Source organism: Haliotis cracherodii, unplaced genomic scaffold (genome assembly GCF_022045235.1).
Source record: "Haliotis cracherodii isolate W230 unplaced genomic scaffold, xgHalCrac1.p SCAF_6, whole genome shotgun sequence".
NCBI lineage: Eukaryota > Metazoa > Mollusca > Gastropoda > Lepetellida > Haliotidae > Haliotis > Haliotis cracherodii.
The window spans coordinates 49,768,036-49,787,222 of NW_027266319.1; the positions used below are offsets into that span (position 1 = coordinate 49,768,036).

At 40.4% G+C, this 19,187-nt stretch overlaps 1 protein-coding gene across 7 annotated transcripts in view; it reads right to left on the reverse strand.

Moving 5' to 3' along the window:
* Positions 1–19,187, reverse strand: part of LOC139446707 (FERM domain-containing protein 4A-like) — a 222,782-nt gene that overhangs the window by 156,917 nt on the left and 46,678 nt on the right. Inside the window, exon 1 of one of the 7 annotated variants that reach the window (XM_071227992.1) lies at positions 12,407–13,789. The exons of 5 other annotated variants lie outside the window; for them this stretch is intronic. In XM_071227992.1, the coding sequence (XP_071084093.1) occupies positions 12,407–12,442 (36 nt within the window). In that variant the 5' untranslated portion in view covers positions 12,443–13,789. Of the gene's footprint in view, positions 1–1,907; positions 1,961–12,406; positions 13,790–19,187 lie in introns of those variants that run through there. One more of the 7 variants, XM_071227996.1, reaches the window with a different exon arrangement.

The window sequence follows — 19,187 nt, forward strand, 5'->3', positions numbered from 1 at the left end:
ACAACAAGCAATATTTCTGTCGACCGACTCAACACAAATCATGAAACCAATACATAATAGTTATCAATGTATAGCTAGCTGTTACATATGTGGAACAACACCATCACACCATGGAAGAATCTTAAACTGGCACTGTCTTTCTTGCATGCCAGCTTGTTTTACCTAAATACATTCATTTCATTCCGGGAGAAAATCTATGAGGATTACAGCTGCAAATTATGAATTCAGACAATAAGCCCTTGAACAGTGGGAAACCTGACACCTGGTAACCCAAGTCCCCCAACATCAAACTAAAGAAAAGAAAATGTTGGCTGATATAAAATGTTTGAGTTGCTGCCTAACACAGTTCATGCTAGGGAAATGACGCCAAAGTCAGGATATATTTTTCTTGTTGTTAAGCATTGAGTGTAGATAAACTGTGAACCACTCCATTGTGAACCACTCCATGTTGTGTCAGTGATTCTCTCCTGATATACAGATCAGCACTTATCTTATAAGCAACTGGCTGTAAAGGCTCTGTTAACAGTTCATCATGAATGTTATACATAGTTTGATAAACATATCTCTTCTCCCCTAAAATCTACATCAAAACATCTCTGAGAAAAAAACACACATACCTCTGTAGTACCTGTGTATTTCTCAATGACATAACTTATTACATAATACTGAATATTTGCATTTTGATGAGCACCTGAACAAAGCCCGTTACAGGTGTTGCAGGTATTTTGATACCTGTCCCAGGTATGACAAACTATTCACGTGTCATCATCAGTCAGACTGTCACATCAAGAATGTCCCGATAGCAAAACTAATTCTGGGTTTGGATCTTCATAATGCCTGCCGGAGCAAAGTTTACTAGTCAGAATCAGACAATATTCATGTTTCTTAGAATATAACATGTGTATTAAAACATATTTTTAAAGCTCAGCCAGTGTTCAAACTAAATACAAGTCCGCTTGTCCAAGACTAGTAACACTCAAGGACCCGTGACATTTCCTTGTCGACTACCACTTTTACCATGAGGTAGATGGCAACTCTGTAAGTAGGTACGTTTTTCAGTCTTGTGAAAACCCCAATTAATTCTAACCCCGTTAACTGAAGGAAAACAGATTTCCTTGGCTACATATAATAGATCATTATCATCACCTGTTGGTATATTTAGAACGAGCCTCAATTTAGGAAGATTCAAGACACCTGGGACACACAGGAACTCACACATATATGTACATAGATGCAACCAAGTAGATTAACTATTTCCTTACATTAATGGAGAAAAAGACTGTGTACTGTCAAGGTTAATTTTTAAGACATTGTTATCAAACATTCTAACTGCAATTCAAATAATATCAAATTCTATTCCAAGACTATACCTTCTAACATGATGTTCAAGGTGTGTGTGTGTGTGTGCGTTCGTGTGTGTGTGCGTGCGTGCGTGCATGTGTGTATGTGAGTGTCTGTGTGTTTGCGTGCGTCTGCTTGTTGCAGTCCGAACTAATGCCGAGTTTATAGTGCCAGCCCACTGACATACCATGCAGCAGTTTGATATGAATACCCCACTCGGACCCAGTATACCGACTCCGAGCCGACCAGTCCTTATTTTAGCCCCCTAATGCAGAGTGTCAGGCAGGGTAACAACAAGTACCATCTTTTAACGTCCTTTGGTATGACGCAGCCAGGGATCGAACCCCCAACCTTCCACTCTCTGAGCAGACACTCCACCACTTGACTACTGAGGCAGTCAAAATAATGTTCAAATAATGTTCAACAACACATGCCCTATATCCGATATTTACTGATTACAATATTTAAGAGATATTCACAAACACCATCTACATTGATAACTGTAGTTGTCACCCTGACCTTGACCTCAAAGAATCCATACGAACCAAATCAATCTGATCAAATACCTTCAGTTGGACCTTTCAACAACATCTCCATCTTCAAATATGTCCGCCATCACCAGTCCATTTCGTGTTTGACCATTTCTAATACTTTGAAGCCATAAATGAGATGGGAGCATGTTGCAGGCATGTTGCCTGGGAAGCAGAGATCCATACTGTGTGTAAATAGTGACCTGGTACCGATACCGCCCCCGGTCCCCCTTGGTCCCCCCTCTGCACATCAGACTATAGTTCATCTTCTGGGATATCAATCAAGGAAATGATCGGCCCATAATGGCCAGCGAGCCACGAGGGACCGGCCTAATGGAGTCGAGATATAAAGATGAAATTCCCATTGTCCAACGTTGCATGTTATTGCCAGAAGTGACCATACAGAAAGCACGGAAAGCACGAAGCTGTGGCTACAATTGGAATGACGAGATGTCATGGAAACCTCATCAAATGTCATTTTGACCATTACCCAAAACGATTGGTAGTACATAGCAGTGACACTGCCATTGATGTGTTTCTAAAGACTGTCATAATATTCAAGAATTGCAGGCGTGAATTTGCTGAAACATCTCATCAGCGACATCAGTGTTAGCAACTGGTGATAATTTCTGAAGACTGATAAGCTGCTTTTACAATAAAAATTGCATCTTCCATCTCTTAACAATCAGGGATAGAAATTTACCAAGAAAGTCTACTCGCCTGAACAGTGATAACACACACACCCCAAAGTGTTTGAAATTCTGCTAGCTCAAGGCGTACCTTTAACATTAACAACACTGGTCCTGGCTAGAGGGCTAGTGCTTATTTCTATCCCTGACAATAATACTATCAGTTGATTTGGACAGTGCAGAGAGTTGTTTTTCAAGATAAATGTCAACTTGTAATGGCACCATGACTGACTTGTTCATCACAGCTAGAGATGTTATGACTGCTGTTTGTGTATTAAATACCATCTAGAAAGCATTACCAGTGGTAGCAATGAAAATCCCACCCTGAAATAACATACCAGACTATGTCACGACACTCGTTTATTGCTTATAACTGGCATATCACTATCAGCAACAACACTCAGCCCACATCTGACAGATAAACACTCATCAAGGCTTTATTGACAGATATAACCCTTGAAATATTCATCTGATCCCTACACAAACCAGGAAATAACACACATAAAGGCAGGTTCGATACTGCAATGGATTGATTACATAATGGGAGACACTGCAGGTTGTAACTGGTCTGAGAGCAACTAATCATTTTAACCTGCATGAAGTAGTTTATATTATTTAAATGTCTTGAAATGGTCTTAACTGGACCAATACACTCCCACAGTGAGTGAGTGAGTGAGTGAGTGAGTGAGTGAGCATTAAACAGTATTGGACTTATATCACAGATTGTCAGCTTGGTGTGGGAGTAAAACTCGAATGTATATCACTCATCTAGTCACCAGCTTGCAGGAAGCTGAAGACAGCAGGGAAATGTAAATAATTAGGACCGGTTCCTACAGTGTCAGAATGGTTTAACAGTTGGTCTTCACAGCCATCCAGAAGTGTAAATCAACAGTAATATATTTTGCAGCCATCAGTATAGCTAAATCAGTAGACCAATGTTTCAATGTGCAAGACATACCAGATCAGTACCAGTGTGTTTTATAGATCTGTGAAGAATATTGAAAGATGGTTCATAATTTCTAAGCCATGGGAAGAATATGCCGAATCAGCATCTATAGACAGTGATGAAGAAACCAAGTGAAATAGTTCTCGTACTTATCACATAACCAGCAATAAATCAGTTAACAGTCTTAGTTTTCTGAATTTTAAAGATGTCCTCATGAAGTGATTGACATAAAACCCACATTTCAGGTCATTTTCGCATTTATTTCAGTTCATAATTTTACATCTCTAGATAGTTATTTCAGACAAGATTCCAACACTGCCTGAAAACTATAGTTTTATCTTATACATTATTTATGTTAAAAGCTACGGCAACTATAGACAGAGCCATAGATACACCAACAAAGAGACACTTGGATTAGAGATCTTTTAAATAAAACTTTCATAGTGACATTAAAAAAACCACTGAATATATAAAAATATATATATATGGAAGTAGTCAGCATTGTGTTTGGTCTCAGAGGTATATATATATATATATATATTCACAGTGACTAAATGAACAAAATCACTGATTACAAAATTAAGCTCATCATAAAAATATATATAATTCATAAGCAAAAAAGACAATGACACTCACAAAAATGGTCCTCAACATTCTCCTAAGGTGTCCACAACCACAATGTGGCAGCTGTTAATCCACTAGGAGGCATCCCAGACAGAAACCTGTATCTGCTCTACAGGAGCACCCACCAGGACATCCCAGCAAGATGGCAGAAACAACACTTATAGCAACTACATGTCGCGTTATCTCATCAACAGCTACCACACATCCTAATCCCAAAGCAAGACAGCTAATCCTGATCCGCTAATCCCGATCGGGTCGGCCATAAGGTGTGTTGCTGTCGTCAATGCGTGGCGGCTGAGAGGCTCTGCTGGTGGTCATCACAGCATATGACAACCCTGGGAGTCCTATCAACGACATGTCCAATTTAGCTGATCATCAAACCTGCTGCTACCTGTGGAGAGGTTAAATCTTAACAAATGGACATCGAATTTGAGTTATGTCTGTAATCTGAAATCTCCATGATCTATCCCAAATTCAATAATTTATCCAGTGATTTGAGTTTGAACCTGATAGTCCCTGACAGAGGCTTGACAACTGTCATACGTTTACAATAGTAGGCCACTTCATTGAAAATCAATATTTCCTCTTCGGTGGGAGTATAGTGTTGACACAGACAAAACATACCAGTTCCTTTGAGATGCCATGGATATCAAATTGATATCATAGGATAACACTTGGATATCACACGACTCACAGATATCATATGACATGTTATCACACTATGCTTCATGGATAACACAACAGGGACAACTAGACCCATGGATATCACACAACATGGGCATCTGGACACAAGGACATCACACGACACAAGGACAGAATCCCTTGACCCACCTCAACTTGCCATTGTAACAGCCCTAATCTGTATCCAGCTAGGATTCTAAATGTTATGTAATCATAGACATGTTGATGAATCAACAGATCGACCTCCCCAAAAATACTGATTACTTAATCAATGGGATCAATCCATACAGATCTGCTGAAACAAAACGTAGTGTGCAGTGACTGTGTGCGTGACGACAGCAACAAATCAAATAGACATGCCCCCATGTTGTAGGGATGTGGTGATTAATGGGACATTCCACTGGGCTTGTTAATTAGGTGATAGAGCTGGGGCAGATAACACAAGTCTTGTCTGGACTGGTATCAACACACTGGCCTTGCTGGTAATAGTCAAGACAAGTTTTAGAATCTGGTGAATGTGATTCAGCTTGTGAATAACCCAAACAGTGATATACATGTCTGTAACAGCTTTGCCATGTTTACCTGGACTCTACTGGAAGTAATGGGGGAGGCAGTGATTGTGGTTTAATGGTATAGTCACCACCACAGCTGGCTGACAAGCCAAGAATCACTCAATCTGGGATTCAACCCAAGACCATAGGATTCTGACATGCAGATTCTGCAAAGCTAATTACAGCAACTAGTAGTCTAGGGTGCCCTGTCCCCCTCAACACCTTAACCCTTGAAGTCTTAACATCTTAACTAGGTGAGACGAAATGGGGTTCAACCTAGTGTTCAACGTTATTTCATTCATATGTAGCGTGCACATGCACATGTGTGCGTGGCTGCCTATACCAGTTTTAACACTGATACCCCACTCAGACACATTCAACAGACTACCAGTCCTTGTTTTATCTTCTTAATGCTGAGCACCAGCTTGGGTAACAACAAGAACTATCCTTTAAGGTCTTTTGGTATGGCAAGGCCAGGGGAACGAACCTCTGACCTTCTGCTTAAGGCAGACACTCTATCCAATACTCCACAGAGATGGTCAACATGAACCAGCAACAAGAACACAGAAAATAACCCTGACTCATTCATGAACCTGAAAAAAAGTAGAATTCCAAACATAGGACTTCAATTTGCCTGCTTGTTAAACTCAACAATGGATCTCAGGTGGCTGTGTTCTGGTGGACTGTTGACCCAAAGGGCAGTCGATGTCAGAGATCCTGTTTTTTCTGTCAGACAGAGAGACAGACATACAGACAGACAGGGTCACAGGTTCAGTTGTTTTCCCCCACCTGTCAAAACAAACTCATTGACTGGACAGGTCTGATGTTCTTCAGGGACAGACATGTTTTTGCCAAGCTGGAACAGCCAGCTGTAGACATCAGTTGATGGTCAAGTTACTTGATGTAGACTGGGTGTCTAATGCATTGTTGCTTATACAATAACCAGAGATGACGAAGATTAAACGGACAGTCAACACAACGATTTTTGAACATCATGGCTGGAACAGTTTTTCAACTGAGCCTCCAAGATCAAACCTCGTCAAATATTCGTCTTGGACAAAGCATTACAGCATTAGTTTCCCATCAAAATTCAGCAACCAATGATTTTTTCAATTAGATAAACTATTATGTTTATGTAATTCTGTATAGGAAGAAACCCAATGTCTATTTTTTAAATCCCAGCTTTAGAATACACTCTGCCCTAGTCAAGCAATTGGGACATGCAGCATGAAGATCACAGGAAGCATGAACGACCTCGAGTCTCATCCTGCATGTTTTTACAGACGCTAAACCTGGAATAACCATTTGGTCTTGGGGAGAAGGTAAAATATCAAACAGTGCGTCAATTGACGGGCAGCTGAAGCCACATTTGACCTGAACGTGGGAGTCCCATTGCATCAGTGCGATGCTATGAGAAGGTGAAAGTGTGTGTGGAGGGAGACACCTGCATCAACACACAGTGCTCTCTCTCCTGGGGCTATCTGTCTCCTGCATACTACAATACCCAACATCCTCTCTCACTGCCTCATTAGGGAAGCTGCAATTCATTGTCAGGCTTGGTTATAATAACACTCTCACAATATAAACCTGTATACCCCTTGTCCCTACTTGCACACCTGAAACTGCACTAAATAACAGATCCTCCAAGCACCCATCAACAATATCCTGTACATACTATATGCATAATCCCCTTTGAGATTCTGAATTGGAATGAGTCATTCACACAATTCAACCCACCAGCAAGTGTATTTGGCTACTTTTTCCCCAAGATCAACTTTACTTTTCTGCGGTGGACTTGAAGGAAAGTTAAAGTGAAAAGCCCTTCCTTTCCTCTCAGGCGATCCATTCATATTATTTTCGCTGCTACTTTGCCTTTTACTCCCTATGGAATCTGTTTCAGAAGATAATCAAAACTGATTATTCTCAAGTAATATTTCTATACTGCAGCTCCATTTGTGTATCAAGGTATTTCAAGGTTTATTAGTTTCCATGACAATATGATAAAAGACACAGACAAGGATGACAGTTAACACATGCCAACTGACAATAACCGAGACAAATGTATTCACCGAACCATATTTATTAAATCAGGGCTGCTGCTATGACATAACACCAGTACAGAAGGTTCGCAGAGATTAATAGTAATTGCAACATCATGCTACAAGAACTGGAGCATCTCACCACCAGGACCAGAATCTTCCGCCCTATACACAACAACTGCTGAATCGGCATAAACGTTGCCATCGATCTGCCGTTCTGACATAAGTGTTCGGTATGTGGGAGATTTTAAGGACTAACAAGCCAGGTTATAGCTGAAGTAGTTTGATCAGGCCATACCACAGCTGCTATCAAATACCTTATCCAGTTCTGTGCCAATTAATTGCACCTAACCCTGTCGAGCACTTGACAAGAGCCATTGGATCACCTACCATTTTAACCACATGCAACCTAATCCTTATGTGATCAGTGGCCATCTACGGCATGTACTTAAACTAAATACAACCTGATTGATGGCAAAACAGAACTAACCTGTCGGTAAAAATACTCATTTCAAATTGTTTCTTACACTCGGGAGTCTGCTATTTTAGGTTTGCTCAGTCAACAAGTCCATCACACAACAAGTCCATATTCAGCATCAAGTGTTGTGTGGCTCATTCTCACATCCCATTTACATACCTTCACTTCAGACATTCTGCTCAACATAACTGACCATCCTGAATCACAGTTTTTTTATCAGGCATGATGTGAAATAATAGTTTCCTTCCCTAATGTCATTGCTCTGGAATTTAGTTTCAAAGAGCATTTCACTTCGTATGCTTTTGTCAGTGGAAATGAAGTTTATGTAAACTGACATCACATTGGATTGATGGTTGGTGTATTTCTGGAGTTTGTGAACATATCTTTCTCAAAATCAACAATAAACTTAATGCAAAAAGTCAAATTTATGATAACAATAAATGCTTATCTAGTTCTTCATTAAATGTGCCCCACAAGGAGAAGTTGGACCTCATGGATGCTAGGATACAATTGTGCTGTGATGAATGTCTACTTTCAATTTAGCAGACATCATGTCTAAAACAGCAGCCATTGATTAAAAGGTTCTATGTATGAAAATGGAACTGAAAATGAGTCCATATGTTTGATGCCCTGTATCTCTGTAATAAACATTAATTGAAGCTAATGAATTGTATATTTGTGGTCCAAAGATAATGAAGTTTTAAAATATAATAAGCAGTTGAAATGTTATCTTTCAACCTCATCTAATGGTTGGTCACAAAAATGACCGTGAACGTACAAACAGGTTAGCGGTTCACAACAAAGTCAGTTTCAGGGCATGTTATGACTCCTTATTCATCACTTGTCTCAAGTTTTCAATAGTTTCTCTTGCAGACCCAGAGCATATATTTCTTAAAACATGCCCCTCCATTCCATGCTAATCCTCTTCTCAGCTCAAGCAGCCAGTATATACAGATCCTTCTCTCAATAATCCGGGCGGGCCTATTTAATTAAACAAACTTTTAAAATCTATTGCATTATACTTTTGCATCAAGCCAAAATTAACAAAACCTTGCTGACAGAAAGACCCTGCCCATCAGACGACAAGGAAGATAGTGAATTTCAAGCGCAAATGGCACAAAATTAACACTGCTTCATGTAGGAAGTCACAATTCACCAATACGTAGGTGCATCGATGATATTCTCAGACGATACAATTGAGTTTAATTTGTTGGCAAAGTGGGTCTTACCTACAAAATTTTTATCATTACCTGTATTAATTTTTGCTGTATATACATTGTACAATGTATAAAGATTTAAATTCCTTTTCTAGTCCTATTCCAACTGGTGCTGACCCTCCAGTTGTATCTGATGTAAAGCATTGACTGAAATATTTCAAATATAAGACCAAATATTCAGCAAGTTTCCAGCCATTTTCAGAGAGAGAGAGAGAGAGAGAGAGAGAGAGAGAGAGAGAGAGAGAGAGAGTGAGTGAGTGAGTGAGTGAGTGAGTGAGTGAGCGAGCGAGCGAGCGAGCGTGTGAGTGAGGTTTTACGGCGCTTTTAGCAATAATCCAGCAAAAATCACGATGGGGGACACCAGAAATGTCGTGTCGATAATCGAACCCAGTTATCAGCGTGGCGAGTGAACACTTTAAACACTAGGCTACCCAACCACCCCAATTTTAATAGTTTTTATGCCTATTGAAATATACACATTCCACAGATTAGCTAAGAATTAAGTATCGCGATACATATCATATTGTGAACAAAGTACAGCAATACGTATCATATTGGTAGGTAGTCATTGTGACATCCCAAGTATGATTAATTGGATCGATGAATTGGTTAATGCATGTCATCGTATCTCAATTGTGAGGATTGATGCTCATGATATCAACCTCTGGACTGTCAGGTCCAGACTCAATTAATTATGACCACCATCGTATTGCTGGAATATTGCTGAGTGCGGAATTAAACAAACACATATCCATGTATCTATGTATGAGGTAGGAGTATTGTGACAACCCTGGAAGCGAGTCTCTAAACGAGAACCAGACTTGACATCTGCTTATCAAACTGAATACATAATAACTGTAATGCACGACACATTACATATGACCTTATTATTGAGTCAGGAGTCTTTGACCTACAATGATTTATCATCCTCCATCATCTGAAGTGCTGTCATTGTCTACACCATCAAGCTGGGCTCATGGTAGTGTTAAAAACTGCTGGAGTCAATACAGATACAGGGCCAGTGTTCAAAACCCATCCAGAACATCAAGAGGTGCTTTGCATCAGATTAATGCTAAAAGGCAGACTAATGCTTGGTCTCTGAAATGAAAAATTTCAGGGTGTTTTTGTGATCAATTATCTTATAATATTTTAGGAAGAAGCCATTTTCTGATATATATGTTTCGAGGACAACAGGCTAAGAACTAGTTGGTCCCTAAACAGGAATTCCTCAAGGACCACAGGACCCACAAACTTCATGTGTCTTTTGGACAGCGGGTGTAAAATGGGCTCCTTGGGCCGTGATCTGGTTGAGCTTCTGTAAAATAATCAAGTCTGGACCAGACAATCCAGTAATTGACATCATGAGCATCGATCCACGCAATTGGGATACCATTAACTAAGTCAGCAAGCCTGATTATCCCTTCCTGTGAGTCGCATCTTACAAAATCCAGTTTGACACACCATCATCACCAACATCTTATCAGCACTACACTTCACCAGTACTGTATTTGCTTCCACAACAGGACACCAATACAACAACAGGACACAATCAGAACTTATGTCCAGTTAACAGAATGGTGAATTATTGGTGACTGGTTTCTACCAAGGCAAGTCAACAAGGAACCCCAGGCTGTGTAACACAATCTCACACAATTCATTGCCTTAAATATCAGAACAAATATTCACATATTTCATCCCATGACAACTGAATCTCCTGTTTGTTCTCCTGCCTTCTTTTCCTTGAGGAAAATGGCAGTGCTTGAAGTTATTCAGTTCAGCCTTAGTTATCCAACGTATTATAATATTTCATTCCCATGACAATATAGATACTCTGGACCCAACATTACCCGACAAAGCATCGTTTAGAAAGTGACGTCATGATCTCTTCATCTTCCATATCACAAACAAACAACAGAATTTCTGTTGCTGATTAGCTCAAACTCATCAACCAATCAAAACTACTCTTCTTACCGAGAGTTCGACACACATCTTCATCCAAAATAGCAGCCTCGTTTGAGCAAGCCCTGGACACATTTCAAAAACGGATTTTGCTACGATTCAGAACAAACTTTTACTTTTAGCTGGAAAATATGTTTCTTGAGTATTATGACAGGAGGGAAGTTCTGCTACTAAACGGTCCCTGTTGTACTTTGAGTCTGTACATAATAACAGAGTCAAGTATTTGTTGTATCATCACTTCCCCGAACAGTGTTCCACAGTAAACAATATCATGCTATATGATTGGGTGACTATTTTAAAAGCGGTGTTCAACCCAACTCACTCACTCACTCACTCACTACTTTACAGGAGCCTCATATTCCCTGTAAGGACCATTGGAGATAATTATCGTGGGTCCCCTGGACCCACAGTTTTGTAAATCAAGGTAAACCCTGAATTAGCATTAACGAAAATCCTCCTTCCTTCTTTAGGTTAGGAATTCTCAAAAACAACCCTTTCCATTTCAATTCATTGTTGCTTCTTTTGATCTAATACTTGTAAAAAATATGTTGCGTCTATAAATCACGACATGAACCTTAAACAGACTCATCCGTTTTCATAAATCACTGCCACAAAATCGTTTAACAATTAGCAAGTCAATTTTCTATAGTTCCATGACCCCAAATACCATTTGGCAACATACATCTTTAGTCTCGTGTACAGAGCATGTATTTCCAGCCTTGCAGTGCATCTGAATGACATTCCCCTGGGTTGAGAACATCACTCAACACATCCTATCCAGATAGACCTCTCTGGTTGACCCTGCTGGCCAGATTGCCTGCCATGTCAACACATGTACCTGTTACTGCTCCTGAACAGCTGACTGGGTGACCAAGGGCGTACCCAAGTGGCAGGCATCTTTAAGAGCTGTAGACAGGTTTCTGATACAGGTTGACAGTAGTATATCCAGCTAGTCCACCACTCATTTCAGAATAGCGGTTGCTGTAAAATGACTAGATTTGGGGATGAAACAACTAGTCCCTCAGGATTTCAATGTGTTGAACTAATGGACAAGTAGCCTTCTCTAACCCTAGTTGCCATTCAAGTTATGCCTCGTATCAGAAACATTATTGACATTCCCATCTTGAATTGCAAACTGAATTCATAAACCGATAAATTATGATACCTGAGCATCTGTTACAAATACCGAAAGTACTTCAAACAACAAGTGCTATTCTCTTCCAACTGTTATTACAGCAAAACATGAAAACAACAAAACAACAGATTTTAAATTTAAAATTTGAATCTCACCTCACCAAATTGTAAAGGGGTCAAATGACAAATAAAAAAATTAATTCTTTTGAAATCTTACCAACAACAGGCGACTAGCGCGTCTCCTAAGCGTCATTGTTGTAGGTGTGTATCCAACAAAGTAATGCTCTGCTTGAACAGCGGACGTTCATCTCCATCCCATCTGCATCCTGTCATCATCTCAAGCAGGAACCAAGCTCAGCATCAGGATATTTGTCACAAACTTCATCTTCCTCCAACACAATGCCTCATAGTATCCTCAGCTGTTCTAACTTACACTGTAATCTTCCTTTTCACGTACCCCGTCCACGTCACACACCGATATGCACCAGTAATTACACCATGCAATGGTACTTAGTGACCACTCACCAGCTTCCTCACTTGTCCACTTAATTGACTGGACGGGATCGGTCAATCCCTGTAGTCACGATCAAGTTATACGAGTTGTAGTTTTATCACAATTCATCACTTCTCAGTGAGCCGCCTGTCATACAAGAAATTATTCCAAACAGTGGTTATACGAATCTAGCGACGGGAATGAATCCTTACATGGCAAAACCTGCAACATGTTGCTGACATATTGATAATATCATAAGCTATTTTCGTCTCCGTGGAGAACTGAGGTGACACTGATGAACAATAACACTATTGAACAGGGAAAACCTTGAACACATGTTTGTCAGAATACCATGGCCGATCCATAACAATCTCCTTCAGCTCTCTTCATCCACACTGATTTGGAGACAGATCAACAGGCCAATCCTGTTCCTCCTATGAATCCTTCCCTGTAATTAATTACCTACAGCGGAGATCTCCCCAGCGAGGTAGATACGTCTCTCCAGGTGTCATATCACTGTAACCTACCTATTGCGGCAGCAAACATACCTCACTGCCTCCTCCTCTTTCATCCTCCTCATAGGATGGACCACGGAATGAAAAACAGATCCGTAAATAAGTCCCTTGTATCAGTTTCTCACGGTTGTGTTTGATTGTTGTAACCTCGTCCCTCATGTATCAATGCATGTGTTTACCACCTCTTATTCATATCGTAGTGCAGACAGGTATGCCGGCCTCTATGAATATGCCCTTAAACTCACTAAACCGTAACTGTACCTAGGCAGGCATTGTAAATCAGATTGCACTGTTGGGCTGACAAGGACAGACAGTCATGCTGTAATCGCTGTCATAATGGCAGGCCTTCGACCTCTGCTATTTCACACACTATCATTCCCAGGCTGAAAAAATGTCAAAGTTGACTCCACAGTCGTTCTTTCCACCAAATATCAAATGAGCAATGAAGCCAAACGTAATCAGCTAATGCCTGTCAAACACACCATAAAGTCTCCCACCCAATGATGCAGTTGTCTGTAAAATGTGATCCATGGTACATCCTCTCTGATTAGAAGATGAGCATCGTCTTTAACCTGGTAGGAAGTGGGAGACACTCGTCTGCCACCTGTCCACAGCTACAGACAGGCTCCGTACCACAGGTTGCCGCTCTACTTCCTCCAACCACTTGTTGAATTCAAAAAGAAAAACACAGGAAAAGCGTTGGCAATAATGACTTCAACAGTTGGCAAGACTGAGAGGGGAGCACTGGGTCGGAGGCACAGCACTCTTCCTCAAGGCGTTGCCAAAACTCACAGCCCAATTTAGCCAAACCAGGATAAATTAACAGGAAAAGTGATCCATGTATTCTCAATGCTACAAGTTCAAGATCCTGCACTGCAGACAGTCTGCTCCAGTGAGGCAGAAGCGCTGGATGCTATTCAACCAGTTTATGTATGTAAAACGGCTTCAGGTTATAAATTTCCTCCCATTGTCATTGCCAGCAAGGAGTCTGACCTGGTCCACGAGGTCAGGCTTTGTGTATGTAGCCTTGCTTCTTCTACTTTGGCTATACTCCCTTATAGTTTTCCTCATTCGATACATGTACAGCAGCCTAGGCTACTCATGGCTCCAGTCAGATATTTCAATAGCCAGACCCCGCTGGCTTGACCCAACTTGTATCCATCACGATAAACACCTCTCAACCCACAGCTGAGAGACAATGATGCATTCAGCTAATATTGAAAACTGTATAGAGGAATAACAGTGATGTAATATCAGGGGGTCCTTGCATCCTGTACTTGAATCTATGGACCCCTAAATGTTTAAGTTATAACACGATGGCTCAGACAAAGACCCCTTGGTTTTCATGCTTAATTTCGACCACTGAATGAGCTTGTTTCATCAATTCTTGAAAGTACAACATCTTCAGAGTAGAAACTGGCACTAGTTATACCACTATGATACCAATAGTTAAGGTATCATAAGGACCAGTAGAAATTTGCACTTTTAAGGGTTTTGCTATATGTTATCATTATAAGGACTAGTAGTCTAAAACTGTTAGTTTCTAATGCTGATCTTTGGTGTAATTTCAGTCATACCCAAGCTCAATAATCGATGACATTGTATGATATGCTAAATAAGATTTAAACAATTAAAACTGTATCAAGACTATTCAATTGTGACATCCTTCACAATAAATCTGAAACCCTAGACAGACACATCCATTGTGGTGAGTGAGTGAGTGAGTGAGTGAGTGAGTGAGTGAGTGAGTGAGTGAGTGAGTGAGTATGGTTTTACGCCGCTTTTAGCAATATTCCAGCAACATCACGGCGGGGGACACCAGAAATGGGCTTCCACACATTGTACCCATGTCGGGAATCGAACCCGGGTCTTCGGCGTGGCTAGCAAACGCTTTAAACACTAGGCTACCCGACCGCCCCTCCATTGTGGTGAAGGTGTGATCATAGTTATTTGGCCCAACAGGATGAATGGATTGACATGTGTGAGTGAGTGAGTTATATATTTTACGCTGCTTTTAGCAATATTCCAGCAATATCACGGGGGACACCATAAATGGGCTTCACACAATGTACCCATGTCGGGAATAAAACCCTGGACGAGCAAACGCTTTAACCACTAGGCTACCCGACCGCCCCGGATAGACATGAATAATCAGAGCGTGGACGGTTCCTTCTAGTTTCACACTGTACTTCCTTTGTCCTTCAGTCATGGAACATTGCACACAGCCACCAAACCTTTCCCTCTATCAACTATAACCTGGAAAGTGAATCCATGTAAAATAATCAACAAAATCACGTTTCAGCACCAATATGTCAGCGTAATCCTCATGTCACATATGATATACGACACATGACACGAAAATAATCAGCTCCTAAAGGCATCGTGTCACATTCATCTTCGTCAACAGGTTGCCTTGACTCTTGATTAATCCCTTACAAAAGACTCTCTGTATCAGCAACAATCGGACCTAGGCCCAATCCAAACCAATCATTATCCTTTACTAATGACCTGTGTACGTTAATTTACAAGTCTCAATTACTGTTTCGTACAGATTTTGTTTACAGTGAGACCTCGCTAGTCTGGACACATGATTATTCCGAAAACCTCGTTACTCTGAACACCTTGTTTGGAAACCTTGTTTGTCGAGACACCATTAATCTGGAAACCTTGCTTGTCGAGACCCCCTTAATCGGGACACCTAACTACAGATGATTTCTACTGGTTAGCCTTACATGCATACATAGTGACATTTCTTCATAATCATGACTCGTTAATCCAGAATTTGCTGTTCCTGACAATTTCTGCACCAATATGCTACCAACCAGGTAAATGGGTATTTACTGTAAATAGAAATACCTCAAAATATACACAGTTGTGAAACTTGTTGACCGTTTTTCTATAGGACCCACACAGCTACTTACACTGTGGCATAAAAATCAATATCCACAACTCGAAAGATCCTCAGTAAAATCTTCATCACAAAATCACCAATGAATGATTTCACAAAAATTCATCATCCAGCGAGCATTATGAATTTAAAGTAACAAAAGAGCAATCAAAGAACGATAAGGACGAAAAGAATTCAAAAACCAATTTCCTGAACAGCGATATAATCTCCTGCTCCCTGAACAATGAGACATGCAGTCAACCATGGGGATAAGCAGAGATGATGTAACAAGTCTGGAACATGTAATAACTGTGTATCTTCATCTTCTAAAGAGTGTTGTCCAGATGTACAGCCTTGGGCCGTACAGGTAGAGATCAAACAGCAACAGATGGCCCACCTAGATAACACCAGTTACAGCTAGAACAAAGAGCTTCCTCCATCTTTACGATCATTGCTTCAGAAGGACAATGCTTTATTATCCAGATTTGATTTGAAGGACACTTGAAGCCTTCGGGCAAGAGAAACTATGCCATAGCTGTTGTGAGAAGGCTGTTTTCACAGTGGGCCTTGAATGTTGAATAATATATAGAGGACCCAGGTATGAACATGATGAAAAGCTGACTTAATAACATTTTATAATAAAAAATATTTTACTTGACAGATATGATTTAATATCAATGTTATATTGATACAATTTTCTGAACATCAATACTTAATTAATGGTTCACTGCCGCAAAAGTGTTTCTATTACCATAGATTACCATAGTTCAGATGGACAAAGAGAAGACAGAAAAGTTTTATAATTGAAATGGATCAACCTAGTTGATTAATTGCAGGTAATTTGTATACTCACATACAGAATAATTAATGTTATTTTTTATCCATACATTGATATTAAAATATCCAATCAATGATGTACATTACTCTGTACAAGATACATATTATCTGAGGTTTTCTTGGGTCGGTATTTGTCTACAACATTGATGATGCTGGGTTTCATCTTGACTCTCTCATTACATCGTGAGTGAATTATATGTCTGACGCAGCTGGCAATCTTCCAGCAATTTCACTGCAATTTATAAAGAATTCAGTCTGGGACAGACAAACCAGTGGTTGACAGCATGAGCACCTTGTCATGATATGAGGACACATAATGAACCAAAACACATCATCACCAGCTGATCCTCGCTTCAGTCGGCTCTTACAACAAACACACAGTCTGAGGACCTCTGACCCCAATTTCCCATGGGGCTACTCATTTACTGAACAAGCTGCCCAAAAATGACCATTCAAGCCACATAGTTATCGAGCATGAAGAAAACAAACCTACAAAATCTCAACAAAGAACAAAGTAGCGTTAATCAACTCCAGATACCTGTCAATTGTTTCCTTGCCACGATCTCTATCACGACTGTGGCCCGAGGTCAGCTATTGTGTACAGTTCCCTGACATTCCCCTAGCTAACCTATAACACTGCCCCTACAACTCCTGTCCTTGCGTGACCGGCCCAACAACAATGTCAACACACCATGTCTCACAATGGCAGATTTAGCTGTGACTCATTCCCAATACCCCACCCTTCTGTCACACATGCCACAACACTGGCCAATGCAGGACTACATCTACACCTGATATAGGAGTCTATGAAAAAAACTTTCGAGTCTAAAGTCTAAAATTGTCGCTTGGCCTCTTTTTCAGTAGATTTTAGAATTAATATATGGATTTTCTCAACCGATCATACTTGACCAAACTAAGAATATAGATCTCCTTTGCTTTTCATGAGAGGTGATTAAAGGGATTGGGTGGTCATGCTCTGTGACTTGGTGGACTGCATGTCAACGCATCCCCAAAACAGTGACGTCAATCACCAGATTGTCTGGTCCAGATTTGATTATTTACAGATTACAAGATAGCTGGTATATTGCAGAGTGTGATGCTAAACAAACAAACAATACTTGACAAAACAAAATTTTACAAGACTTGGATTTTGTACTTGACTGTTGAGGCATGAAGAAGACCAATACCAATCACAGACCAATACATCACAATACATCAAATCTGATAAACATGTGGGAAAGGAAAAAAAAATATCTTTAACACAGCACTCAACAATATTCGAGCTATATGACGGTGGTCTGTAAATAATAGGGTCTGGACCCGACAATCCAGTGATTAATTTCATGAGCATCGATCCACGCAATTGGGATACGATGACATGCATCAACCAAGTCAGCCAGCCTGACCACCTGATCCTGTAAGTCGTCTATTACGCTTTTACAACAAGCATGGGTTGCTGAAGACCTATTCTACCCCGGATGTTCACAGGTATACCCTGTCATGTGCACTCCATGGCCTCAATCCAGAGGAACCGACATGAGAAGTGATCACATCCTTGGGTGGGATAGCAAGCAGCCAGGTAACAGCAGAGACTGTCACTCACTGCTGGTCACCTGGCACGGTCATACACAGTGGATATTTTGACCATGGTCAAGTTACTTTGTTTGTTTGTTTGTTGTTTAACGACGCAGTCAGAATTATTCCTGCTTTACGACAGCGGTCTGTAAATAATCGAGTCTGGACCAGACAATCCGGTGATTGACATCATGGGCATCGATCCATGCAATTGGGATACGATAACATGCATCAACCAAGTCAGCGAGTCTGACCACCCAATCCCGTTAGTCGCCTTTTACGACAAGCATAGTCGCCTTTTACGGCAAGCATGGGTTGCTGAAGACCTATTTTACCCCGGATCTTCATGGGATTCCATGTTTCTTGTATCACAGCAGGCATGGGACACTACAAAACTGTTCACTGAACTAATCATCTGTCACGACTGTAACTCCTCAAATTCTGACATTTACAGTTTAATAGTTTTTATGCATTTCCAACAACTCCACTCCCATGTTGTTTTACATAGAGAGTGAAAACTAGCAGTCAGACATTCAGAATGGGTTCCAACATGTGCTGATTAGAACATCCAAACATGGCACTTCAAATTTGGTTATTCATACATCTATCGTGACAGTAGCTGGAATGAAATAAGACTTTTCAACTCTCCCTGCATTGTATTGCACCTATTGAAATATTTGAAGTTTTTGTC